At 37.8% G+C, this 25,108-nt stretch overlaps 2 protein-coding genes across 6 annotated transcripts in view; one reads left to right on the top strand and one right to left on the bottom strand.

The window, feature by feature from the left end:
• DCLRE1C (DNA cross-link repair 1C) overlaps positions 1–3,129 on the top strand; it is a 34,140-nt gene extending 31,011 nt beyond the window's left edge. For all 4 annotated transcript variants that reach the window (XM_033100755.1, XM_033100756.1, XM_033100757.1 and 1 more), the window contains one exon: positions 954–3,129. In XM_033100755.1, the coding sequence (XP_032956646.1) occupies positions 954–1,870 (917 nt within the window). In that variant the 3' untranslated portion in view covers positions 1,871–3,129. The remainder of the gene's footprint in view (positions 1–953) is intronic.
• A 461-nt stretch (positions 3,130–3,590) lies between these two features.
• Positions 3,591–25,108, bottom strand: part of SUV39H2 (SUV39H2 histone lysine methyltransferase) — a 31,506-nt gene continuing 9,988 nt past the window's right edge. For both annotated transcript variants that reach the window (XM_033100825.1, XM_033100826.1), the window contains exons 2-5: positions 12,262–12,933; positions 10,253–10,399; positions 8,672–8,801; positions 3,591–7,873 (exon numbers count right to left, since the gene is read on the bottom strand). In XM_033100825.1, the coding sequence (XP_032956716.1) occupies positions 7,767–7,873; positions 8,672–8,801; positions 10,253–10,399; positions 12,262–12,930 (1,053 nt within the window). In that variant the 5' untranslated portion in view covers positions 12,931–12,933 and the 3' untranslated portion in view covers positions 3,591–7,766. The remainder of the gene's footprint in view (positions 7,874–8,671; positions 8,802–10,252; positions 10,400–12,261; positions 12,934–25,108) is intronic.

The following is a 25,108-nucleotide window of genomic DNA, read 5'->3' as shown; positions in this document are numbered from 1 at the left end:
AAGTCCATCTCATCTGTACGTGTTCCCCCAGTCTCTCTCTCAGCCTGTCTGTGCACCAGCGCTGGCTGCTGTAACACACACCGTAGCTTAGGTTAAGTGACTCAAACAACAGACATTTACTGCTCACAGTTCTGGAGGCCGGGATTTCCAAGGGGAAGGCGCCGGCGGGGTTCCTGGTGAGGGTCTGCGTGCTGGCTGGTAACCGCTGCCTCCGCAGTGGGCTCACAGGCCTTTCCGTCGTGCATGGGCGTTAAGAAAGTGAGACATCTGGTTTCCTCTTTTAACAACATTAATCCCATCATGTGGGTCCCACCTCTAAATACCATTACATTGAGGTTGGAGCTTCAAATTGTGAATTTTGGGAAGACACACATTCAGCTCGTAACAAACACAAAGTCGGTATCAATGTTTCTAGAAGGAAAACTTTAGAGTAAATTAACTGTTGTCTTTATATTAAACCAGCCAACTTGTTGAGCATCTAGAATTTGCAAACTTCTCTAGTCTGGGTGGTTCACAAAACTGGCTGTGAACAAAATCAGCTGCAGAATGTAGAGCAAAAATCAAATTACTGGGTCCCACTGTAAGGGATTCAGTAGGTCTGGAATGAGATTAGAAAGCTGTGTTTTTTTAAAAAGCTCTCCAGATGTGCTAACGATTAATCAAGTTTGAGAACCACAGATAGGGTGTTGTGGCCTTATTCGGGGAACACAGATCTAGACTCTCAACTCACCATCTAACATTGTAAGAAGTTGAAGGATGGTGGTTATCCTGTTCAGAATATCCCAAGAATAAGGGGCCTTTTCATTTCTCTTGGAAGAAGCATGAACTGCCTATTATTTGCAATTCCATGAATGAAAAATGTAGCTTAATGCTACAACTGGATTTTGAATTAAAAGCACAAACTGGTTCCCTTCGCACTGTTTCTTACAAGCCTGTTTTCTCTGTTCTCCCAGAGGAGGAGGAGGACGACCTCTTTGACGATCCTCTGCCAGTACCGTTAAGGCACAGGGTTCCAAACCAGCCAGCTCTGCACCGTGAGGTACTTCCAACGGCTGCCGTGTCACCAGACCAACCTGAAAAACTGAGACAAAGCACAGGATGCTTCATAGCAGACAGCATGCAAACCTCTCTCTGCACCAACTTCATAGATTGTGAGGAATCCAACAGTGAAAGTGAGGAAGAATCACATATCCCCGTCTCATCTCCAGGAGACCCAGGTCCCGTCACACACCAACAGAAGGTGGCTGAAGAGGTACCACAGTGGGAGGTATTCTTTAAAAGAAATGATGACGTCCCAGATGATGGTTTGGAAAACCTCCCTTCGTCTGCAGAGGCAGGGGACGCTCAGTCACCACAGCTTTTCAGTGACTCGGACGGGGAGTCGACTCACATCTCCTCCCAGAATTCTTCTCAGTCCACACACATCTCAGAACAAGGAAGTCAAGGCTGGGACAGCCAATCTGATACGGTCTTGTTATCTTCTCAAGACAGAAACAGTCTTGAGACAAAAGGTGCTACCTCCTTGAACAAAAGTGGCTACAGACCAAGAATCAACGAGAATGTTTCTGCCTCTCAGACGGAACAAAAGGACACTCAGTCTGACTTGAAAAGCAGAGATCCAGGTGTAAATATAGTTCCAAGTGCTGCAGAACCAACTACTCTAAGCAGCAGGAAACACATACCTCAGGATACCAGGCTGTTAAATCATAGCACCAATGCAGACTCACAGAGCTCCTCCGACTTTGAAATTCCCTCAACTCCAGAAGCTGAGCTACCTAAACAAGAGCATCTACAATATTTCTATGAGAAACTGGCAACAGGTGAGAGTATAATAGTTGAAAAAAGAAAAAGCTCACTCTTAGATACTTAAGAATTAAAAACATTTCATTCTAGGGCTATCACTAAAAAACCTATACAGAAAGGTAACAGCCAAAATCATAATAAATTAAAACGGAACACTTAAAAATGCTCGTATACCCTAAAAGAAGGCAGTAAATGGGAAACAGAGGAACGAAAAATTGAGGAAAAAAGAGAAAACAAGTAAGATATGGAAGAACTAAATCCAAACAGATCAATAATTACATTAAATGAACATGGTCTAAACACACCAATGAAAAGACAGTCAGGAAAAATAAACATAACCCAACTATATGCTGTGTATAAGAAAGGCACTTCACATGATATAGGCTGGTTAAAAGTAAAAGGATGGAAGAAGACATACCGTGTAAACACTACTTAAAGCTGGCGTGCAGGTCACCGGGACAGTCTTACACGTGTACACAGTTAACAACAGCTTCAAAAGACACAGGCCTACCTCAGAGATATTGCAGGTTCAGTTACAGACCACCGCAATAAAGGGAGTCGCGAATTTTTTTGGTTTCCCAATGCACATAAAAGTTATGCTTACATTGTATATTATGTGTGCAATAACAGTATGTCTAAAACAAATGTACGTATCTTAATTTAAAAATATTTTATTGCTAAAAAATGCTAACCATCACCTGAGCCTTCAGCACGTTGTAATTCTTTTGCTAGTGGAGGGTCTTGCCTTGATTTTGATGAAAACGCAGTAGTGTCTGTGAAGCACAATACAAGGTATGCCTGCACAAAGCAAAATCAACTGAAAGGAGAAAGACAAACTAAGGCACAATTATATATAAAGAGGAACTTTAACATTCCTCTTTCAGTAACAGAGTTAGTTTACAGAAAACCAGCAAGGATATAGAAGAACTGAACAGCACCCATCAACCAACTAGATCTAACTGTCACTCCATCCATTAACAGCAGAACACATGCTTTTCGGGTGTACATGGGACATTCACCAAGATAGACCATATCCTGGGTCATAAAAATACTTCAGATTTAAAGAAGAAACTTGGAACTATTAACTAATGGCCATAGGAAAAATCAGCTCCCTACTTATCTCAAAAGATGGTACATCACTTAAGCATGTTGGTGTGAAGATGGTGGTAAAATTAAAACTAGAAAAATTAGGACCTAAAAGAAAATAATTAAATGGCAAAAGTGTAAGTGTGTTCTGTGAGTCAGTCAACTTTCCTAAAGTTCATGCATAGGTTATGCTTTTGCATAGTTATGTATATGGACTTAATAAAGTTTTATTAACATTAATAAACACTTTGGTATGCTGACATTTTGTAGATTAAGGAAGCAAAAGCAGACTTCACTTAAAACAAGTTTAAGTGGAGTCTCTAAAACAATTTGCAGATCAATTAAAACTAACGAGATGCATTATCACCCTGCTGCAAAGTGATTAGACCAACAGTAAGTACTGGATCCACAAAACTAATCAGGATTACAAACCTTAGAGGAAAATAAATGGGGTGCTCAGAGGATGCAATGCCAAGAGGACCCAGGAAGTCAGCCCTCTCACTGCTCCAGAAGGGAATGTTCCCACTCCCAAATGTTGGGGGGACAGATTCTCCCATCCATTTACATGGGGGGAAACCTGGATGGTGGCACTTAGAATTCACACTTTACCTAAGAAACTGGCACAAGAGGGCTGAGGGGAAGAGACTGGCATGGTTATCGAGGGATAGGGCTGAGAGTAAGGGCCGACTGCAACTCATTTCTGATTGGTCTTTGAGGATACATTTCTGAGGTCTTTGAGTCACAATTACTCAACAGTTATTAATATGTACACCAACCAAGAATGGTCTGAGCATAGTAAGGTACCTGGGGCAAGAGAATAGAAGGAAGGATACAAGGAGTCTTAAGGGAACACTGACCCTGTTTTTCTAGCTCAGCGTGCCTCAGCTTTGGATGAGATACACTCTGCTATGATGGGAGCAGGATTAGAGTTCTATTTGTTTCATTTTGCCCTGAGTACTCATCTCGTACTATTTCCTAAATTCCAAGTGTATAAAACCAGTGGAGAGAACCAGCAGGGATTGCAAATCATTGGTTGAGTATCTGGTCATTACTATAACAGGCCTATTACAGAAACGCAGAGACTTTGTATTTTATTTATAGCTCTAAAAATTAGTTATACTTCATTATCACAAATCATGTAATCAAATGTAACTATATACATTTGTACATACTGACATTTAAGACTTCATCTTAATAGTATAGCTTATGATCCAAGGTGGGTGTTCAAAACATGCCTGTAAACATTCTGAATATATTCTTAGCATTTCAGAATCACACCAAGTATGAGTATTACTACATACTGCCACAATTCCATTGTTTTATATGTGAGTGTGGCATAATAAGTGCTGGCGGAATGAATTTAAGGACTAAGAGCAGAACAGACTTTGATCAAAAAACTTACAGGGATCACCAACGATATTGAAGGACAGGTGTGTACCCTTGAACAATGCAGGCTTAGGGGTACCCACCACCCATGCAGTCAAAAATCCACACGGATTTTATGTAATGTAAATTAAGTCAGCATTCCACATATGTGGATTCCCACTCAGTTCAAACCCGTGTTGTTCAAGGGTAAACTGCATAAACCTGTACTTTAAAACCACTACAGGTTAATACTCTACTTGAAGTACAGAATAACTGCGTACTGTCATTATGTAATACTTACATATTATTAGCTATATACTTACTGTGACAATGCTTAATTATTTTACACACTGTAGTAACTCCTTTAATCCTCACAACACACATTTATTATCCCCACTCACAGATGAGAAGGCTAAGGCACAGAGAGGTTAGTTCACATGGCTAGTAAGGGGCGAAGCCAGGACTCAAACAGGCAATTCAGGCCCCCGACACCATGCTCCTAACCGCTATGCAGTGAGGCCTCTCAGAGCATGACAGTGGGCAGGATTAATTATAGTGGCTCCTTGACTTTTACTTGAAGAACTGGAAAGCATAAAAGGAAAAGTGAGAAGAAAAAATTTCAAAATGCCAAGATACATCACAGAAGAAACCCAATGGCTAGCCACATTTTTCTTGGAGAGGAATCCAAGACTTAGAAGTTTAATAGTAGAAATTCTTTTTTTAAATCTGCATGGAGTTGGTTAAATACGTTAAAAATAGTCAGGTATGTTTCCTGCCTGCCTCGTCGCTGGGTGATCTTGGGCATGTGACCTAACAGTCTGAACCTCCTACCTCAGGTGGATTGTAGACACCATAGCACCAACCTCATACAATTATGAGAAGTTCACGAGGACATATAAAGGTGTAGACTTACTCAAAGAATATTAGCTCGAATTCTAAAATTCCTTTGTACTTCTAAGGAGTACTTAGCAAAATATGTTTAAATACCTGGTAACTAATAACGCTCAAAAAGTTTCAGAAGTATCCATCCACATTCTACTGAGTGAAAATTGTACTTTAATATCCAAGTGCATGAACCATGACAACAACGAGCATTTTAAAAAGGAAAGTAACATTTAAAGGAATGGTATATACACCTTTGGTTAATCTCAACAGCAGGTCGTCAGGAATACATCAGTATTTTTCTGCCCCTTCTGTAGCCTTACTAAAAAAAGACAGTAAAATATTTGTAAACAAAGCTAACCCACAAGAAACAGAAAAATCAAATGCCAAACTGAATTTATTTGCTAAAGAATAACTGTTGAACTGTAAGAAAAATAAGTGCTGTCTAGATTTTGCATACATGGAGAAAAACCCTGAGATCACCAGTTGTGACTACAATCCCTTTAGGTAGATACGAACAGTGGTGTTAATACAACTTGTACAGTGGATTCATTTACAGTTTAAACTTCATCTAATACCCATGAATATTTACTTTATAATGAGAGAACACAGTCTTGACAATTTAGGAAATGAATTTAAAGAAGCTAAATGTTGAATTAAAATAAAGCTCCTAACAACTTCAGTTAGTTTGTATTATTTTACTGCTTAAGTTCAGCTTTTTAACATAAGGATGACACAGATAATTAAAATCTCAAAGGCCCATTATATTTCTATTAATAAGGACAAAACAAGTTGACTGAAAATAGCCGTTTTTCCCTTTGTCCTCCAGTTTAATATTTTTTAACACAAAAAGTGGGCAAAATCAAGAAACTAGACAGTAAAACACTGACTTTTTAAAAAGAATGCAAAAATTACATCTTTAAACCTATCTGTGACGATTATAATTCAAAGTATGCTTGGCCACCGGGAACAACCTGTAAAATTAGTGATGCTCGCTCACCACTGATTTTTCTATGTGATTATTTTTTTATAAAGAAAACATAAGAAACGGCACTAAAAGAATGTATTTGTTCATGACACCTGCCAATTTTGGTTTGCAGATATACTCTGAGCTTCTAACATGTAAACAATTTATTGTTATGAAAGAGCAGTCGTGATACCAATATAATAAATAATAAAGTATAGATTCTCCCAAAAAAGAGATTAAAGATTAAGAAGATATTTGATAGGCTGCATTCTTGAAGTCAGTTCAATTTTACCCAAGTTTCTTTTAGGTTGTTAAAACCTAGGGCACCGAGCTTAGATACAACTTAATTAGGAATACTAAAAGCTAGATTTATTTGCTGCATTTAGCTTTATGTTGGACGTCTTGATTAAAAATCCCAGAATGAGAAAGATGAAAACATTGTTTTCCTGCATAATAAAACCTCAATCAGGAGAAACTAATAAACAAAACCAACAAGGAATATATTCCATTTCAGTCTTCATAATTCAAGTAATAAATGGTCTCATAATTCAGGCACACACTCTGACCAAGCCAAGTGTAGCTTTATCACATTTAAAAAATTCATTTATAAAATAAGTATCAATTGAAAATATACTTATTTTTTAAGAAGAGCGTGCAGGAAATAGAAAAAGAATTAAATTTGGTGGAAAGGAAATGTTAAAACTGCCTGAAATTCAGAAGATACAGTGTTAATGTGTGAAGAAATATTATCATCAGGTGTAGCTGCTCTCAGGGGCATCTTGTTTTACTGTTTAGACCACACGTATTCAACATGGATCTCCTAATTTATGGTTTTAAAAAGGGTCTAAAAGTACCCTATTTCCCTTGCCTGGTACTCCAAAACAACCCACCTGGTTCCACTGCTGTGTCATTTCCAAGAGGCATAATGGCCAGCCATTCTAGAATTTCAGAGAGCTTTTTGGAGATTTTTCTTCCACAGGATTAAAAAACCTTTAAGAATAACTGGTTCAGACATATACCCCTCGTTATCGTCTAAATTGCTTCAAAATATGAAATCCAATTGTAATTAAATTTTTCCATACTTATTTTTAGACCTAAATTTCTGTGTCAAGATCTCAATGTTTTAATGAAAGAAGTAGAAATAGAAAATGAGAGTGTAATTCAGTACCACCTATTTGTCTCCAATACAAGAACGGTATTTACAGTAATAAATAGGTAAACAGGAATGACAACATAACAAAAATAGAACGTTGCATATTTGCCCAAATTCAGTTAAGTATTTCTCTAAATTCAAGGTGTATGGCAAGTTGAATGTTTCATCTTAGTGACTGTGATATCATCGGTTTAGCACTTAAAACACTGAGGGAGGCATTTCTCTATTCACAGAGACTTCTTAAGCACACATATGCTGATACCAGTTTCCCTTGCTTGTTTGCTCCCTAACCACTAATGAGGTGTATTTCAAATTAGTCCATGTGACCCTGTGTTCCTCCCTTCAGAAGCATCAGAAATGCATTTGGCCAAGAGTCTGAAACATGAAATGTAAATTTACATAGCATATAATCTTGACAGTATGAAAAGAGTCCCGAATACTTATTTTTAAAAATGTTAACATCAGAAAAAAGAAAAACTACAATTATCCTCCGCTCTATTTTCTGAAAATTCAGTTGAGGTAACCTCTGCAAGTCACAGCTCCACATCTGCACACAGTTCTGACTCTCTTTTTGGCTGGGCTGTAGTCAATAGAATCTGAAGATATATCTCCAGAACCTGAATATGTAGAAAAAGAAATACAGAAGAAAGAGAGTTAATAAAATTCTTTTTTGAATGAGTTTCAAATTTTCTATCAGCTTTAAATAAATGTGAATATTCAGAGACAAATCATTATGAATTGTCTTGAAAGGATGGTGTGGGCTAATAAGAGGTAAAGTATATGTTATTAGCCCATATTTATGAGAATGGATTTCTGAAATAATGAAACTTACTAGAAAAATTCAATATACAAGCATTCATTTCATACATTATTTAAGAGCCATAAAGCGAGGTCAAGTAGTAACAATATGTAAAGGGCATCATGCTTAGAAAAACAAAGGAAAGAAAACACTTATATTGTCACAATAAAGCAAACAGAATTAAATGTGTTTTTTTTTTAAAAGCCAAATTCCAGTGGGAATGGAGTAAGTTCATATGTGATTTAAATCACATTTCCAATCTTTTGAATATCTATCTCCCAGTAAAGATTCAGAAATGTAGGCTTACAATTTTTTAAGTACAAGTAGTATGGAGAAAGATGTTATAATAAATAAGCTTCCATAATGGAAGTTCTCAAAAAAGCAGTTGGCAATGTGATATAACAAAGAATATTGCTCAGCCCGAGGTCAGGCACACGGTTTCCAGTTCTAGCTGTGAGATGAGCTTTATGACCTTAAGAAGATAAACTCTATCGCCTCATTTTTTTTCATCTTTAATATTAATTTGCTTCAGATGATCTAAGATCTTTCCTAGTCTTGCATAGATTCTTCATACTGAAACAACTTAACACCAATGAACTGTACTTGAAAACCATACCTTTCATTTGATAATCAAAAGTGAGCTCTTCTCCAGCGTTTATGGTTCTTGTGGAAAATAATGCTATTCGGGGAAGACGAGTATCAAGGTTATCAATGAAAACATTGAACACCTGAAGATTTGGGTCACACTAAAAAAGAACATTAGAACCCATTTAAGTAAAAATGACATGAACGAGTTCTTCTATATGCCACATAAAATCTTTAATTTCCTAGACTATTAGCTTTTTAAGATGTACTGGAAATTAAGTTGATTATTTAGAGGTCTCTGAGGCATATACATTTAAAAATACTGTTTTCACTTACAGAAAATTTCAGACATACATAAAACTAGAAAAAAAAATAAATGCACATGAATCCACTATGCAGTTAACATTTTTGCCAGTGTTATTTCAACGAATCCTGACTTTTTAATTTTTCTGGAAAATTTGACTGTCAATTCCAGATAACATCATTTCACCTGTAAATATTTCAGTATATTTAAACAATTAGAACTGCATTTAAAAAAATCAAGCTGGTACTGTGGAACTCAAATTTCATATTACATGGGGTTTCACTGCTGAAACTTTTGTTTGGAATTGTTTGATATTTTGAGAACTCGATACTAAATTCTGGAATATACAAGAAGAAAGATCCAGTGAATCATACTGAAAAAATCAAAGTAAGTGTTTAATTGTCTTTGAATAGAATACATCCATTTTGAGAGTATCTCATTTATTATTAAGTAAAAAAGTAAAGTAAAATTTCAAGCTAATCAGAAAACTAACAAGGGAGTCAGGAGGTCTCTGATGTTTCACTACTAGTTATAAATTAGTTTCTTGGTATAAAATCCATCAAAAATTTAACACGGTCTACTTCTTCATATGGTCAGCTACATAACATACTGAGACACATCTTGTAATCTATAAAATAGGGATGATGTCAGTCTCACAAGCCGGACAGCCTGGTATCCATCTGGGAGTTAGTTGGTACCCAGTAACTATTAATCTCCCTTATTTTGGGGAGTAGTTTTTAGAGGATATGATTCTGGAGTTAAGGTTCCAGCTGCATTCTAAGTTCTTTTCAAATATGAATTAAGAACACTAACTTATAATTTAGAAAAATAGCCCTAAGTACTTCAATACTCTATAAATTCCTAAATTTTATAAAGATGTTAACATGTTTCCATTTTAAGAAAATAGAGCTATCTTTGGTTGTGTATCCCACGATTTAGCCGTTAACTTCTGTAAGAAACCTATCTACAGTTGTGTTTCTTAAACTCTCTCTGTTCTGCCTCTTAACTCCTGTGCCCATTAATTTCCTCCCCTGTATGAGGATAATACCTATTTTATAAAGTGGTTGGAAAGGTTAAATGAAGTAACATATGTAAAGACTCTTGCCAAATGCATGGTATTTGGGTAGGCGCCTCAATGAATTTTCCGAATACAGCAATGATCCCACAATTCATCAGAAGAGGCCCGTGTACTAAAAAACTCTGGAAATATTAAAATGGTACGTGGTTTAAAGTGATTTTTCCTCAACTACAGAAAAATCATTAAACACAGCAATAAGTTAATTAGTCCCGTCTCTAAGTATTTCTTACACTGTGATTCACAAAATGAGACACATTGCCGTATCGAGCTGCATCCACTGTGAATTCATCAGATTCATAGTCCAGATCAAAGAGATAGGTGATTCCTTTGTTATCATATAACTGCCCCCGTCTTTCGGCTTCCTCACTCGTGATTACCTAAAAAGAAAAAACTATAGTGTATTACAGAGCTATTGCTGTACTGAAGAAAAACTCATTCATAAATCCATTAATTAACATATTCATTCCTACAAGTGTTTAAAAAGAAATTAAAGTGTCATCAAAATCAACATTCACACAAATGACTACAGAGAGCTAGACCGAAAGAGGTGTGGAGACGATGGGAGGAGAAATGGTGGTGTAAAAGAATTATGACTATTTAAATAGGAATTAGGACAACTCAACAATTGACAAGTGGAAACCATGTAGTACTTTCATCCTAATGTGGTGAGATGTTCAAAGAGCTACACACTATAGCTCTCCATAAGACATAACAGAATGTAAAGAACTAAATTTACAAGTATGTATGTTCCAAAGGCATACTTTCCCTATAACTAATCTGTGTGCAGTTACAAATGCAAATTTGTTACAAATACAGGAAAGAAGTTATGTTAAATTTGCAGTTGACTGTATGGAAAGCCTCGTTTTATAGAATAGGTTGTGTCATGAAATGAGATAGCTCAAACGCATCATCTACAGTTCTGTACCACGTACTCAGCTTAAGAAATCAAAAATGTCTAAAGTGATTCATGGTGTCAACCAAATTTAGCTGCTGCATTCATTAAGCCAAAAAAAAAAAAAAAAAAAAAAAGAGAGAATAACTGAATTATAGCCAAAAAAAAAAAGAATAACTGAATTATACAAGATCTAATATCCTGAATAGTGATTTATAATAATCTGTCATTGTATAAAAATATACGGATCAAAATAAGGATCCAATTTAATCTTAAGAATTAGGTGATCCAATTCCAAACTTTTAAAATGTCAGATTTGACAGTCCCAGACATGCAGTCACACTAGTATTTTTCTAGTCACAGCTTAACCCACCCGTCAGTTTGAGGAAGTGCGGTGCTGTGGTGAAGTGCATTAATTTTGGAGCCTTGGTTTGAATCCTGGCTCTTCTATGTGACCTTGGGCAAGGTGTTTAATTTCTGTGCCTCAGTTTCCTCATCTATAACAATGGAGATAATACAACTACCTCAGAGAGAGAATTAATGAATATATAAGGTGCTTAGAATAATATTTGTTGGAGGGGAGGGACCGGTTAGCTCAGTTGGTTAGAGCGTGGTGCTGGTAGCACCAAGGTTGCTGGTTCGATCCCCGCGTGGGCTACTGTGAGCTGTGCCCTTCTTTAAAAAATAATGATAATTTAAAAAAAAATAGTATTTGGCACTACTATTGGCCAAAATGGTAAAAATGGTAAATACTATTTTTGTATATATACATTATACGTATAAAAATAAATTTATTCAGTATATGGTAATTTAGAGACTAGTCTTTGTAGTAGCTGAGTTACGAGTGTGGTTTTTCTTATGGCTACAATGAATGCTTTTATGTTATCGTGTAACGCTTGCTCATAAAGCACTGGTCTATCTTTCATGTTGATAACAAAAATTGAGTTTTGCCAACTACACTTAACCAATATTTGGTCAAATGAAGTAAATTACAATTTAGAAGTTTCAAAGCCAGCATGTGTTTAGATCTGATTTTCTTCTTAGGGGTTCTGTGTAAAAATAGTTGTCATATTAAAATTTATGAATGCCAGTTTCATTGACTATACATGGGTATTTGTTGAAAGATGACTTTCTTTTGTGTGTGTGTGTGTATATCATATTTGTTTGTTTATATTCAAGTTTATATTTCTAACTATGTCAGTGAACCCTTCTCTCAAACCTGAAATTTCTACATATTTCCAAATGATATCAAAATACACCAAATATTTGTTACAGAGGTAAAAAGGTAACTCTTCAAAAGCGTAAACCTTCCATGCATATTTTTGCTATGTAGTAAGTTGAACGTACCTCTCCAACATATTCCATGACAAAACTCATTCTTTTAATCTTCACAAGGGTTTTTACACCCCAGCCACAGCCATTGCTAGTTCGAAAGATGCAAAGTGAGTACTGTGTGCCTTTCTGTACAATCCTATTGGGACAATCGGGTCCACACTGACATCTTGAGTTGCATTCATAAATGGGGGTACCTGGTGGTATTCTAATTTGTTGGTTTTTATTATAAGCAAAAAGAACTCCAGCTTCAGCAGGACAACATTTCTCAAAGAAGCAATCTGTGCATGAACAACCGAAGGTAGCTTCGTTGACTAGGCTGATCCCAGGCGCCGGCTTGTATTCATTAATGTAGTAGAAGTCTGGAGGCGGGCCTTCTAGGTCAACAGTGTTTTCCACAACGATCATCCCTTTGTGAGTTTTCCGTCTGTTGAGTTCGTCCTGCCATCTCTGCAGCGCTAGCCTTTGTTTAGCCTTCTTCACAATGTACTCAGCAACGGCAGGATTCAGGGCTTTGTTATTGTTTTTTAGAGTTACTGCGTGGCCCTTCTTTACTTGAGATAAGTAAACATCCTTGTCATGGGAGAACTGCTGAAGTAATAATGGGCACTTGAGATTCTGCAAAGGTTCCCAAGTATTTGTAGAATCTGGCCATCCTTTCCATTTTACAAGATAATATTCCATATCCTTAAAATATAAAAGAAAATGCAAATCAGATTATGTCCCAATTATTTAACAGAATTTAATATTGTATAAAGTATCCATTATCATTTTGCTTAATAAGTTCAGAATATAGTCAGATTTCTAGCAGATAAAGTACAAATCATAAAAATAAAACTATTTTTATTTATATTACATAAAATCTATATAGAAGTTGAATTCTAGGCAAAAGAGTCATACCTATATAAAGAAAAAGTACTGAAATTCACGAATATTTTACCAAATGGTGATTAAGTTAAACAAGAAGGTATTTATCTTGATCATGAAAATACATAGCCTGAAAACCAACAATGTATGACCTAAGTTAGTGGCTTACTTGGCCAGCAAAAATGTAGGCACCCTCTAAGGTCTGTAACTTAACATTTCACAGTGGATACAAGAGGGAAGTTCTATTTTTCAATGTCATGGGCACACGTCCCCTAGATGTTCTAGAGATACTGTCCAGTACAGTCTTTCATAGCCACATGTAGCTACACCTGAAATGTAGCTAGTCCAAATTCAGAATGTGCTTTAAATGTAATACACACTGAATTTCAAACTTAGCACACAAAAAAGTAAAATACTTCTTAACTTTTAATAAATATTGATTACATGTTGAAATATTTTGGATTTATTGGATTAAATGTATTATTGATAGCAATTTCACCTGTTTCTACTTTGTTTATGTGGTTACTAAAAATTTAAACTTATACATTATGTGGGCCATATTTTATTTCTATTGGACAGCATGATTCTAGATAATTATTACTTTATTTAGACTCAACCATAATTGGATTAGGTAGCAGGTATTCAAGCCACCAAGGATCAAATATTTTGATTTCTCTCCGACTTTTTGGCCACCGTGGTACCTAGAATCTTGCCTGCCTTTCCCACTGATTTGACACGTTCTTCAGAACCTCAAAGTCAGGCATGCCATGTTAAGTTTCTCTTAAAAAAGGTAGTCAAGAGAGTATAAAAAAAAAATTCCGAAGTAAAATATCTCAATTTTTGTTTTGTCCTCTGGAATAATTAACAGACATCCATGTGCCTTGGGTAAAATGCCTTCTGAAATATGAAAGTAATTAAACTGCATTGTATAGTTTTTAGTTACCATTTTAATTAATACATACTGATAAAAACTTAATCGGGATACATTTTCTCCCATCCAAGTACTAACCAGGCCCAACCCTGCTTAGCTTCCAAGATCAGACGAGATCAGGCGCGTTCAGGGTGGTATGGCCGTAGACTGGATACATTTTCTTTTCCCTGAATTTTTAATAAAGTTTTCATTGTAAAGTTAAGGATGCCCATGACAGCTGTTTTACGATTCATAATGTATCTATGCTAACTGACCCGAAAGGGCTAGGACATGTGGTACTAGACCTGCTGCGGAGGCCCGACGGGGCCAGGGGCTTTGAGGCCGCTCAGCAGGGGCAGTCAGCTCATTAGTGAGGGAGCTCGTTTTCTCCCCACTGTCTTCACCTCGATGTTTTAGCATATTTCTACTCAGTAAGTAGTAATGCTTATGAATTAAAAGAATTTTGCTTTATAGAAATGGTCAAAATATTCTATATATTTTTAAAAAGTGGTTAAGTTATTGGTGTGAGGATATGCATAAAAACTGTACTTCTGTAGAAATATATCGTGTTTCCCTGAAAGTAAGACCTACCCGGACAATCAACTCTAATGCATCTTTTGGAGCAAAAATTAATATTAAGACCCGGTATTATATATTATATTATATTATACCTTCTTATAGTAAAATAAGACCAGTTCTTATATTAATTTTTGCTCTAAAAGGTGCATTAGAGCTGATTGTCCAGCTAGGTCTTATTTTCTGGGAAACATAGTATATTGTGATCCAGGAAAAAAAAAAGCATACACATATATTTGTTAGTCAAACTGGCTCACTGAGATGGAACATGGATTTCCCCCTCTTGTCAGGTAACTACTACAATTTGGGATTGTTAGCAGGTATCTGCTCAACAACGAGATCCGTTCGACAGTCTCTAACATGTCTATTCCTTTAATTACAAAAGTTGTTAATTAAAAAAAATTAAATTGCTTCTTTTTTAATGCTCCTGTTTGTCCTACTGTAACCCTGGGTTAAACCAAAAGTTGCCAGCAAATAATGAAAGAAACACTGGTTTCAAGTCAGATGATTAAGTCAAATTATTCCGCAAAACTAAAAATACCATAGCACTGAAGTTTGCTTCCAAAATAATGTATTGACTAATGATGAGTCACTTGCATTTTTAGTGACTAAGTTTTGTATTTAACCACACTGGCACCTACTTAATTTATGAATGGTAAAGATGCTTATAAAACATGAGTGCCTTTGGCAAAATAGAATATAGAAATATTAGTAATATTTTTTTACTTTGTAGACTTCTGCCTTTTATTTTATGCCCATGTTACTTTTAAAATCCAAAAAAGATATTTCCATTTTGAAATACAATTTTAAACAGAAAAAACACTTTGACTTAAGCTAATTCAATTAATTCAATACCCTGAAATTCCAAATAAAAGCCAAAAAGTTCATAAGCCTCATATGTTATATCAGTATTGTATTCTGATATCCGATCAACTCTTGATTACCCATAGAAATGGAGCAGTCATGAAAATGACCCATACATAAATTACTCCTGTGTAACTTGAAATGCATCATATGATTTGTTTTCTTAAAGACATTTCCCCCCACTATGTTTGCCTTAGGTTAAATTCATTCAAATGTTCTAGTATCTATAAGTATAATAATGAAAGTTCAGTCACTAGGGGGTGTAATGAAATGTAAGGTAACACTAGCCTTTAGGAGTAAAATCTCATTAAGAAGGCAATACCATGTAAAATAAGTAGCAATGCAAGGTAGTATAAGTTTCAATGCCCAAACAAAGAAGATAATAAATACCGCTAGACTATAAAGAGGGAAACAAATCTAGGTCAATCAAAAGGGCACAGAGAAAGTGGAACAAATTTCATGGTGAAAGGCTGATAGGGTAGGGAACAGGGCAGGCAGGATGGAAAACAGGAGCAAAAGCCTGGAGCTAAGATTTGCATGAAGTATCCAGAAAACAGTGAAGAGATGGATTTTGCTAGCTTTCAAGTTCTGAAATTGAAGTGAGAGATCAAAGTGTCATGGCAAAGCAAGAGTAAATTTTACACAGCCTTGAACACCTGACTAAGGCATTTAAACTTCAGCATAGGCCAATGGTTTTTACAATTCTTAGAAAACACAGTGTTTCTGGGGGGAGCTTCATTGAGTACAAATGCATTCAATTCCATCTTGTTTATCAGGAGCAATTTACCAACCTTCTAACGGCCAAGCCAGTGACTCTTCGGTCCTCATCTGATGACCATTCTCCTTAGGCTGTGTTATCATGATTCTCTCAACACTCTTGTTCCTTTTCTGCCTCCTTTGCTGAGACCTCTACCTCAACCCATCACTTAAAAACAATGCAGATACGAAGGGCCCCTTTTCACACTAAACAAGTATTTACCGCTTTTGAGAATCTGAAGAAAGCAATGAACCTGTCCCTAACAAAAGTCACGTCTATAATATTTTGGGTAATTTCAGGATATTTGGATTCCAAGTTAAGAATGCCTGCTCTAAATGCTCTCCGGGCAACCTCATCACTCCGATGGTTTTAATTACATGCTGATGACTCCCAAAATTTTATCTGCAACCCAATATATCCTGTAGCCTATTGGATGTCCAACAGATTCCTAAATCAATCTAACCACATGGAACTCAGCAGCACTGTCCTTCCTACGCAGATTCTTTCTGTTCTGTAGAACCATCAAGAGGAATGTTACCATCTACCTAGTCACACCAGTCACGATCAGGACATCAGTCTCGATTCTTTCTTCTCCTCAAACTAATCCGTCAACAAGCTTCTTTAGATACTTGTTCCTGTCTATCTCTACTACCTACAGTTACTTCAGGCCTTCAGTTCTTGCCTGCATTATTACATTCATTTCCTTACTGGTTTCCCTGCCTCTAGACTGACAACACTTTAATCTACCCGTTTAAAGTGTAGAATTTTCTTATAAAAACAAACATCTACCATACCAGTCATTCTGGTATTTTCTTGCTTAAACATTTTAATGGCTTCCCTACTGCCTAAAGAATTAAATTCATACTTCCTATTTTAAACAAAGAAGACCATTCCTGATTGGGTCCCTGATACCCCCTGGCTTAATCTTCCATTATGACCCAATTTACACAACACCCTTTGGCCATGCTGAACCACTGTTAGTAGTTGAAGGTGAGGGGCTTTTTCAAACATTTTTGTGGCTTCCTTCACAAAGTGCTCTTTAATTAGAATGGCCTCTCCCATTTGCCTAATGAACACTTGCTTATTTCAGTCTCATCTTTTATATGTAGAAAAACCTACTTACCTTTAACTCAGCTCAAATGTCATCTCTTCGATGAAGTCTTTCCTGCCTCTCTTGCTCAAGGACTGTTCACTGCCGTGTTACCATTTCTAATTTAAACTGAAAGCCATTTGTAGGAAGGAATGGATTTCCTTTGTAGCCCCAGAACTAAGCACAATTCCCTACTACATCTTAGGCTTTGACTAAATATTTCTGAATGTGTAACAAAAAATACAACTAGCTACATGTATGTAATATAAAAATGACAACAGTAATTATATGAATCCTTAAAAGAAATACAAGCTGTTAAACTTAACTTGGAGATAGTAATTCATGGTTTTTCTATATTTGTTTTATCATCTACTGTCTATAACCAATAAATGGTAGCAAAGCACAACTTTAAAAGTACATATATGGGAGGATTACAAAAACAACAAAAATATCTACCTTTCCATGAGCTAATTTAAAAATAATGATCATATTCAGGATTAGTGGTAGAACAGCCTGAGAACACCAGTGTTCCATGGAAGTGCAGTTTGACAACTATATGGCCAATGGAAAGTCACTGGCTTTGCATGCCAGTAATTGACAGAGGGCAGAAATTCTAAGACCTGGGTTAGAGACCCCCGAGTGGCACAAATGAGTAACACGATCCAGGAGAAGACCTTTCTTGGAGCTGATTCCTGATCTCTAAAATTTGAGTTTTATCTAACGATTCCTATGTTATCTGGTTTTTAATAAACGACTCTAAGTGCAATCAGTCCTTTAGTAGGAACATAAATCTATTGTTAGATGTGGAATATTCTGTTGTCACATGCCATGCAGTATAGTGGTAGTTCTAGAGACACAGAATTATTTTCAAGAAGGCAAAGTTTTGGGTAATACTTACTTCTTAGTATTCGCTTACTGAGGGAGACACCCCATCAATGTGCATGGAGGTTCTGCTTCTTTACTGATGAGCTAAGTACCCATAGTTTTGTCAGAAAGTTTTCTGTATGAAGGGGTGACATGGCAAGAACACGGCACAGAAAAGTCACATAGGATTAACTACCTCAAGTTAATCCTTTAAGTTCAACTGGACCCCAACATGAACTCCAAGGGTAACCATCCTGTTCCCCAGTTAGCATTCTTCCCATTTCCCAAGGTAGCTACGTCAGACCTCCTCCACTTTGCTCCGGGTCCCTCCCACTACCTCCCCCTTATTTTCAGTAGCGCCTGACCTTTCTTCCCGATGCAGAGAGACAACAGAAACCAGGCATGAATCCCCTGAATTTCCACCCTTCCATGGACATGTAACAAGAGAAGGTGGATGCAGATACAACAGAAGGGATGTACTTCCTCCTTCACTTATCACTCCTCTCCCGTCTCTTCAGTTTCTCCCTCTCTACTGCTTCTCACTAGCATTTAAACGTCCCTCATTTTTTAGAAGCAAAATTACACAAAACCTCCTTTGAGATATAAATACTTCCATGTGTAAGGGATCTCTAAAAGATATGATAAATTACTATACGTTGAGAGACTGGAGACAAAGATCAGAGGTGTGGAAGACTTCTTTTCAGTATAAGGCCTTTTATAACGTTCAATTTGAAAAATCACCTGCATATATTACCTACTCAGATTTTCTTAAATAAAAATTTTAAATTATAAACACCCTTACACCTTACATTGCCCTTTCTCTTCTTTCTTCAAAGCTAGAATTCTTGAAAGGGTTGTCCGTACTACTTGATCACCTCCAGTTTATTCAATTCCTTCTATGTTGGTTTTTTCTATCCACACCACAGAAACTGCTCTCAGGGCATCAGAGAACCTTCCACTGCTCAATCCAATGGGCGCTTTACAGTTGTTCTTTGATCTGCTGATCACTCCTCTACTTTGCTGACACTCTCTCTTCCTTAGGCTCCCATGATTTACTCTTTTGGTTTTCTTACCTTTCTTACCAGTTTGTCTCAGTCTTTGACAGTTCTTCCTGTGAGTTCTCCTTACTATTCCTCAGTCTTTGTTTTTCTCTTCTCATACTTTCCTTTGCTTAGATTACTACAGTAGCCTCTTACCACTTTCAGTTCATTCATGTCACAGCAGCTAGAGTAATACGAGTATTTTCAACACATCCATCTTATCATGTCACTTTCCTGCTCAAAATTACTAAATGTTTCCCTCTGGCTTTTAAGATCAAGTCCAAAACTCTCTTCTTGGTCTATAAGGAGTTGCACTTTCTGGATTCTACCCATTTTTCCAGCCTCATTTCAATCTCTCTTGCTGACTATGTTCTTCCATTCACACTTTCTATTCTCTGAAGAAGTTAGGCTCTCTTCTGGCTCAAGACCCTTCCTCACGGAGGGTTAAGTTAGATCCTTCTGGTATATTAGCACTTACCTCAATTATAATGAAGTACTTTGTACAGTAACATTTAAAGTTTTTCTACCCTCACTAAAAGAGACACTCCATGATATCATGGACCATACGTCTGCGTCATTCATTGCTGAGATCCCTAGAGCCTCGCATACGTTGTGGTAGATGGCCAATACGTATCTGTTGAGTTAATGAATGGGTACCTGTATCCATCCCCAGGGCTTCAATGGCTCTTTTTGCCAATTACTTCAAGACCTATGTTTCCAGTTAGTTCTCTCTTGATTAGAGCCACATTTCCAACTACCTACTGGGCGTCTCACACTTAAGTGTTCCCAGCCTTCTTCTCCAAACCTAATCTAGTCCTCCTACGTCGTAGGTCTTGGTGAAGTCATCTTATCTACACTACTGCAGGCCAGAAACCTGGGTTTTCCCAGAGGTGGATCCCTCACGACCAGATCCCCACCCGACCCCCTCATCACTAAACCACACAGTTGGAAATTTTACATCCTGATAATTAAAATAAACAAACAAACAAAAACAAAAAAGAACCCACCTATTTCTCATCTCCACTGTTAATATGTTAGTTAGTCCAAGCACCATCATTTCTTGCCTAGATTATTTCAACAGCCTTTTAGAATGTTTAAGTTATGCACGTGTCATTCTCCACTCTGACAACCCACTTTCCTTCTTACAGAGAAAATTCTCTGAATTACATACCTGATTGTACCACTTTTTTTTAGAACCTTCCAGATGACTCCCCATTGCTGTAGAATGGCTGAGAAAGTTCCTTCACTCATCTCTCATTCTTTCCCATTCCCATCCTACCATTTTATTCTCTATACTAAAGCCATAATGAATTATAATACTTGTCTTTTCAGGCCCTGTTGGATTATCACCTCTTCTGAGAAGCCTTCTGTGACCTGGCCTATGTGTACCTCCCAGATCTTGTAATAATATCTTACAATAGCACTTACTGTACTATATTGCAATGGATGATTTACTTGCCAGTCTTTCTCACTAGGCTGTGAGTTCCTTAAGGTGAGGGACAGTTTCTTATTAATCTTTAATTTTTCCAGTGCATAATGTAGTACCTGACACAGCGAAGAAACTCTCTTGTTTTTTGAGATTATAGAAAGAAGAAACAGATATTAGTCAGTCAATGGACTGCTGCTATAATGTAAACATGAAGGTTTAGTCTAACAGTGATTGCAAGGACTGGAAAAATCACTAAAGCAAAAGCCAATTCAATTCATTAACCATTAAATATCCATCATGTACTAGGAACTACAGTAAGCCATAGTCCTGGACCTCAAACGGCTGACAATTTAGCAGAGTTAGGAAACAAGTTATAGAATAATGACAAAAACAGTCCTTTGTAAGTCCTGAACATAAAGCAATTAATTTTGTTGAAGGTGGTGAAGGGAAGAAGGCTCTATAATAGGTGTTAACCTTTCAACTGAATCTTGCAGGCTAAGTAGGGTTTGCCTAGGAGAGACGGGAAACAATAGTATTCCAAAGAGGGAACTGGATGAGAAAAGCAAAAGGCCACAAAAGTACATGATGCATTCAAGGAATTAGAATATAAGATATGCCTGTTTTTAAACTATGTTCCCAATGCTTAGAAGAGTACCCAGCTCATAGTACGTACTCAGTAAATCTTAGCTTAATGAAAGAATTTACAAGTATTTCAATGTGGATAAGAAGTAGGATACGTAACAAGAAATGAAGCTAGAAAGATGGTTGGTGGCCAGATGGTAAAGAATCTCAGTCCAAAGGGTCTCACCTTAGACTGGTAGACAACAGGGATCCATTAAAAGGTCTAAAGCAAGGCTGTAATGCAACCAGAGTTGTGTTTCAGAAACAACTGTAATGGCTTGGAGGAAGAAGTATTGAGATAGTGTCTCTTATGAACTAAATGAAGGGGAACATACAAGAAAAGGATAGAGTCATCACATATTTCACCTGCTCTGTGTGTGTGTGTGTGTGAGAGAGAGAGAGAGAGAGAGAGAGAGAGAGAGAGAGAGAGACATGTTGAAGTTATACTGGTTTATGGATTAAATAATATGGACTTCTGCTCAAGATGGAGAAGTAAGTAAATGTGCTCACCTCCTCCCACAACCACATCAAAATCACAACTAAATTACAGAACATCCATCATTGAGAACCACCTGAGACTAGCTGAACATAAGTCCTATAATTAAGGACATAAAGAAGTCATGGGGCGGCTGGATGGCTCAGTTGGTTAGAGCGTGAGCTCTGAACAACAGGGTTGCTGATTCGATTCCCACATGGGCCAGTGAGCTGCGCCCTCCACAACTAGATTGAAGAAAACGAGCTGCCGATGAGCTTCCGGAGGAGCAGCTGGATGGCTCAGTTGGTTAGAGCCTGAGCTCTCAACAACAAGGTTGTCGGTTCAATTCCCACATGGGATGGTGGGCTGCGCCCCTTGCAACTAAAGATTGAGGACAGTGTGGACTTGGAGCTGAGCTGCGCCCTGGAGAAACACACTGTTCCCCAATATTCCCCAATAAAATAAAAATAAAAACAAATGAAGTCATGATGACACTTATGACACTGGTAGGAGGGGTTGAGACATGAAAACGGACAGGTCCCACACCTATGGTGTGGCAATTAAGAATCAGGAGGAATATCTCAGCTGTGGAGGTCGCCTCTGAGAAGATAGGGGTCCCAGGCCCACATCTGGCTGCCCAGTCCAGAACACCAGTGCTGGGAAGAGGCATCCCAACAACATCTGGCTTTGAAAACCAGTGGGGACTGTGTCTGAGATGGAGAGCTGCTGGACTCCAAGGTATCCTTTCTGAGACTCACTCACTCAGAAACTTACTCGATCTGGGCTCCAGTGCAGGGACAGCAGCTCAAAGAGTTCCAGGAAGATACCGGGAGAAACTGAACTGACTGGCTTCAGGGCGAGGGCTAGAGGAACAGAGGTTGGGGCAGCTCTCTCCAGGAATGGAAGGGCTGGTAGGTGCCATTGCTCCTTTGTTGAGTCTTCCCCTGACCTAGCCAGCAGGAGCAGGAGGGCACCAAATCTGAGCTCTCCATTAACCCAGCTAACACTGTTCACCCCGCTCTGGTAATTCCCTGACACTCCGCCCCACCCATCTCATATGCCAGGCCTGAGCCACTTCCAGCGCTTTTCCACCCAAGCAGTCTGATTTGGCTCACACTGTGGACTTTCCTAAAATCTCTCAAAGGTCCACAAACCCCAAACAAGCATCAGCTGGCTTTGGCATGTCCTGTACCCCTTCAGAAGTGGCACCACGCCCGGCACAAGTGGCCACCGGTCACAACTTGCATTGTAAATCCCACCAGGTGGCCCCAAGCCTGGCGTAACTTGTGGCCTGTATTAACCTGGAATGCAGTTACAACTAAGTGGTTACAAACTTGGCACAAAAGGCAGCTAGCTCAGCTTACATCGTGGTGTCACAAAAGGGTCCCAACATGGTACTCGTGGCAGCTGGCCGCAGTTCCCAGTACACTCTCTCCCAAGTACCTGCAAACACAGCACAAGTGGCAACCAACTGCAGATCACTTTGTAGCTCCCACTAGGCAGCCTCAAGACAGGCAGAAATGGTGGCTAATCTTGGCCTGCATCACAGCCCCTCCCAAGAGCCTCCAGAACCAACACACATGGTGGCCGCCTTCAGAATATACCAGAGCACCACCCAACCACCTCCACAAACGACATACCTAAAGGGTGGACTTGGCTGTCACCAGTGCCCTGCTAAAGCAAATCCTGCTCTGTAGGGTAGTCCCTGCAGAACAGCTTGTCTGCTGCAGTCATCGCATCTGTCACAGCCAGTCAGCCTGAGAGTCAATCCCACCCCCTGAAGTGCCAACAGCAATCAAAGCCCAACTAGAACAGGAGGGAACACACAACCCACACTAGGAACACTCCTGGAATACCTGGCTCAGGTGAACAGGAGACTATGCCACTGGGCCTCATAAGGCCACTCTGCCAAGACTGGGAGACATAGCAGATCCACCTAATACACAGAAAAAAATACATGGAGTCAGCCACAATGAGGAGACAAAGAAACATGTCCCAAATGAAAGAGCAGAACAAAACTCCCGAAAAAGAACTAAACAAAATGGAGATAGGCAATCTACCAGATATAATAGAGTTTAAAACACTGGTTATAAGGATGCCCCTAATGAAGTTAGGGGAAAAACAAATGAACTCAGTGAGAACCTCAACAAAAAGATAGAAACCATAAAAAAGAACTAGTCAGAAAGAATACATTAGAAGGAATCAACAGCAGATCAGATGAAGCAGAGGACCAAATCAGTGATCTGGAAGACAAGGTAGCAGAAAACACCCAATAAGGACAGCAAAAATAAACAAAAAATAAAAATGAAGATAGTTTAAGGGACCTCTGGGACAACATCAAGCATAACATTCACATCATAGGGGTACCAGAAGGAGAAGAGAGAGAGTGAGCAAGGGATTGAAAACCTATTTGAAGAAATAATGACTGAAAACTTCCCTAACCTGGTGAAGGAAAGAGACATATAAGTCAAGGAAGTGCAGAGAGTCCCAAAGACGCCCACACCAAGACACATCATAATTAACATGCCAAAGGTTAAAGATAAAGAGAGAATCTTAAAAGCAGCAAGTTAGTTATATGTATAAGGGAGCTCCCATAATATTATTGTTGTTTTTTAACAGAAACTTTACAGGCCAGAAAGGATTGGCACAAAATATTCCAAGTGATGAAAAACAAAGACTACAACCAAGGTTACTCTACCCAATAAGGTTACCATTTAGAATTGAAAGACAGATAAAGAGTTTCCCAGACAAGAAAAGGCTAAAGGAGTTCATCACAACTAAAGCAGTATTACATGAAATGTTGAACGGACTTTAAGTAGAAATGATCAAAAATATGAATAAAAAAATATAGGGAAGAAAAAAATGCTCACTGCCACAGGGAAACACTTAGTAAAAGCAGTGGACCAACCAACTATAAAGGCAATACAAAGGTTAAAAATAGGAAGATCATGTGTAATTACAACAATTAATTAAGGTATATGCACATGTGCACAAAAGTAAAAAATAATGACCACAATATAAATGTGGAGATTGAGAATAGAAATTGTGATTTTAAAATGTGTTCAAACTTAAGCGACTGTCAACTTATAATAGACTACAATAAACATAGCTTAGTATACACAGAGAGTGCCCCAAAAATGTATACACATTTTAAGATAGGAAAAAACTGTATTAAAATTGTAATACTATATATATACCAATAACAAAAGATGAATACAAGTCACGTTTGACTTCTGCAATTAAAGAGGTGCTCAAAATGGTTACCATCAGCGTAATTTTAATATGCTATTTTCCTTTCTTAAAATGTGTGTACATTTTTTGGGCACTCTCTGTATGAAGCACATGGTAACCACAAACCAAAAATATACA

This window comes from Rhinolophus ferrumequinum (genome assembly GCF_004115265.2).
Source record: "Rhinolophus ferrumequinum isolate MPI-CBG mRhiFer1 chromosome 5 unlocalized genomic scaffold, mRhiFer1_v1.p scaffold_110_arrow_ctg1, whole genome shotgun sequence".
In the NCBI taxonomy this organism is placed as follows: Eukaryota; Metazoa; Chordata; class Mammalia; order Chiroptera; family Rhinolophidae; genus Rhinolophus; species Rhinolophus ferrumequinum.
The sequence above is the reverse complement of the archived record's forward strand: the minus strand, read 5'-3'. Positions and strand labels throughout refer to the sequence as shown.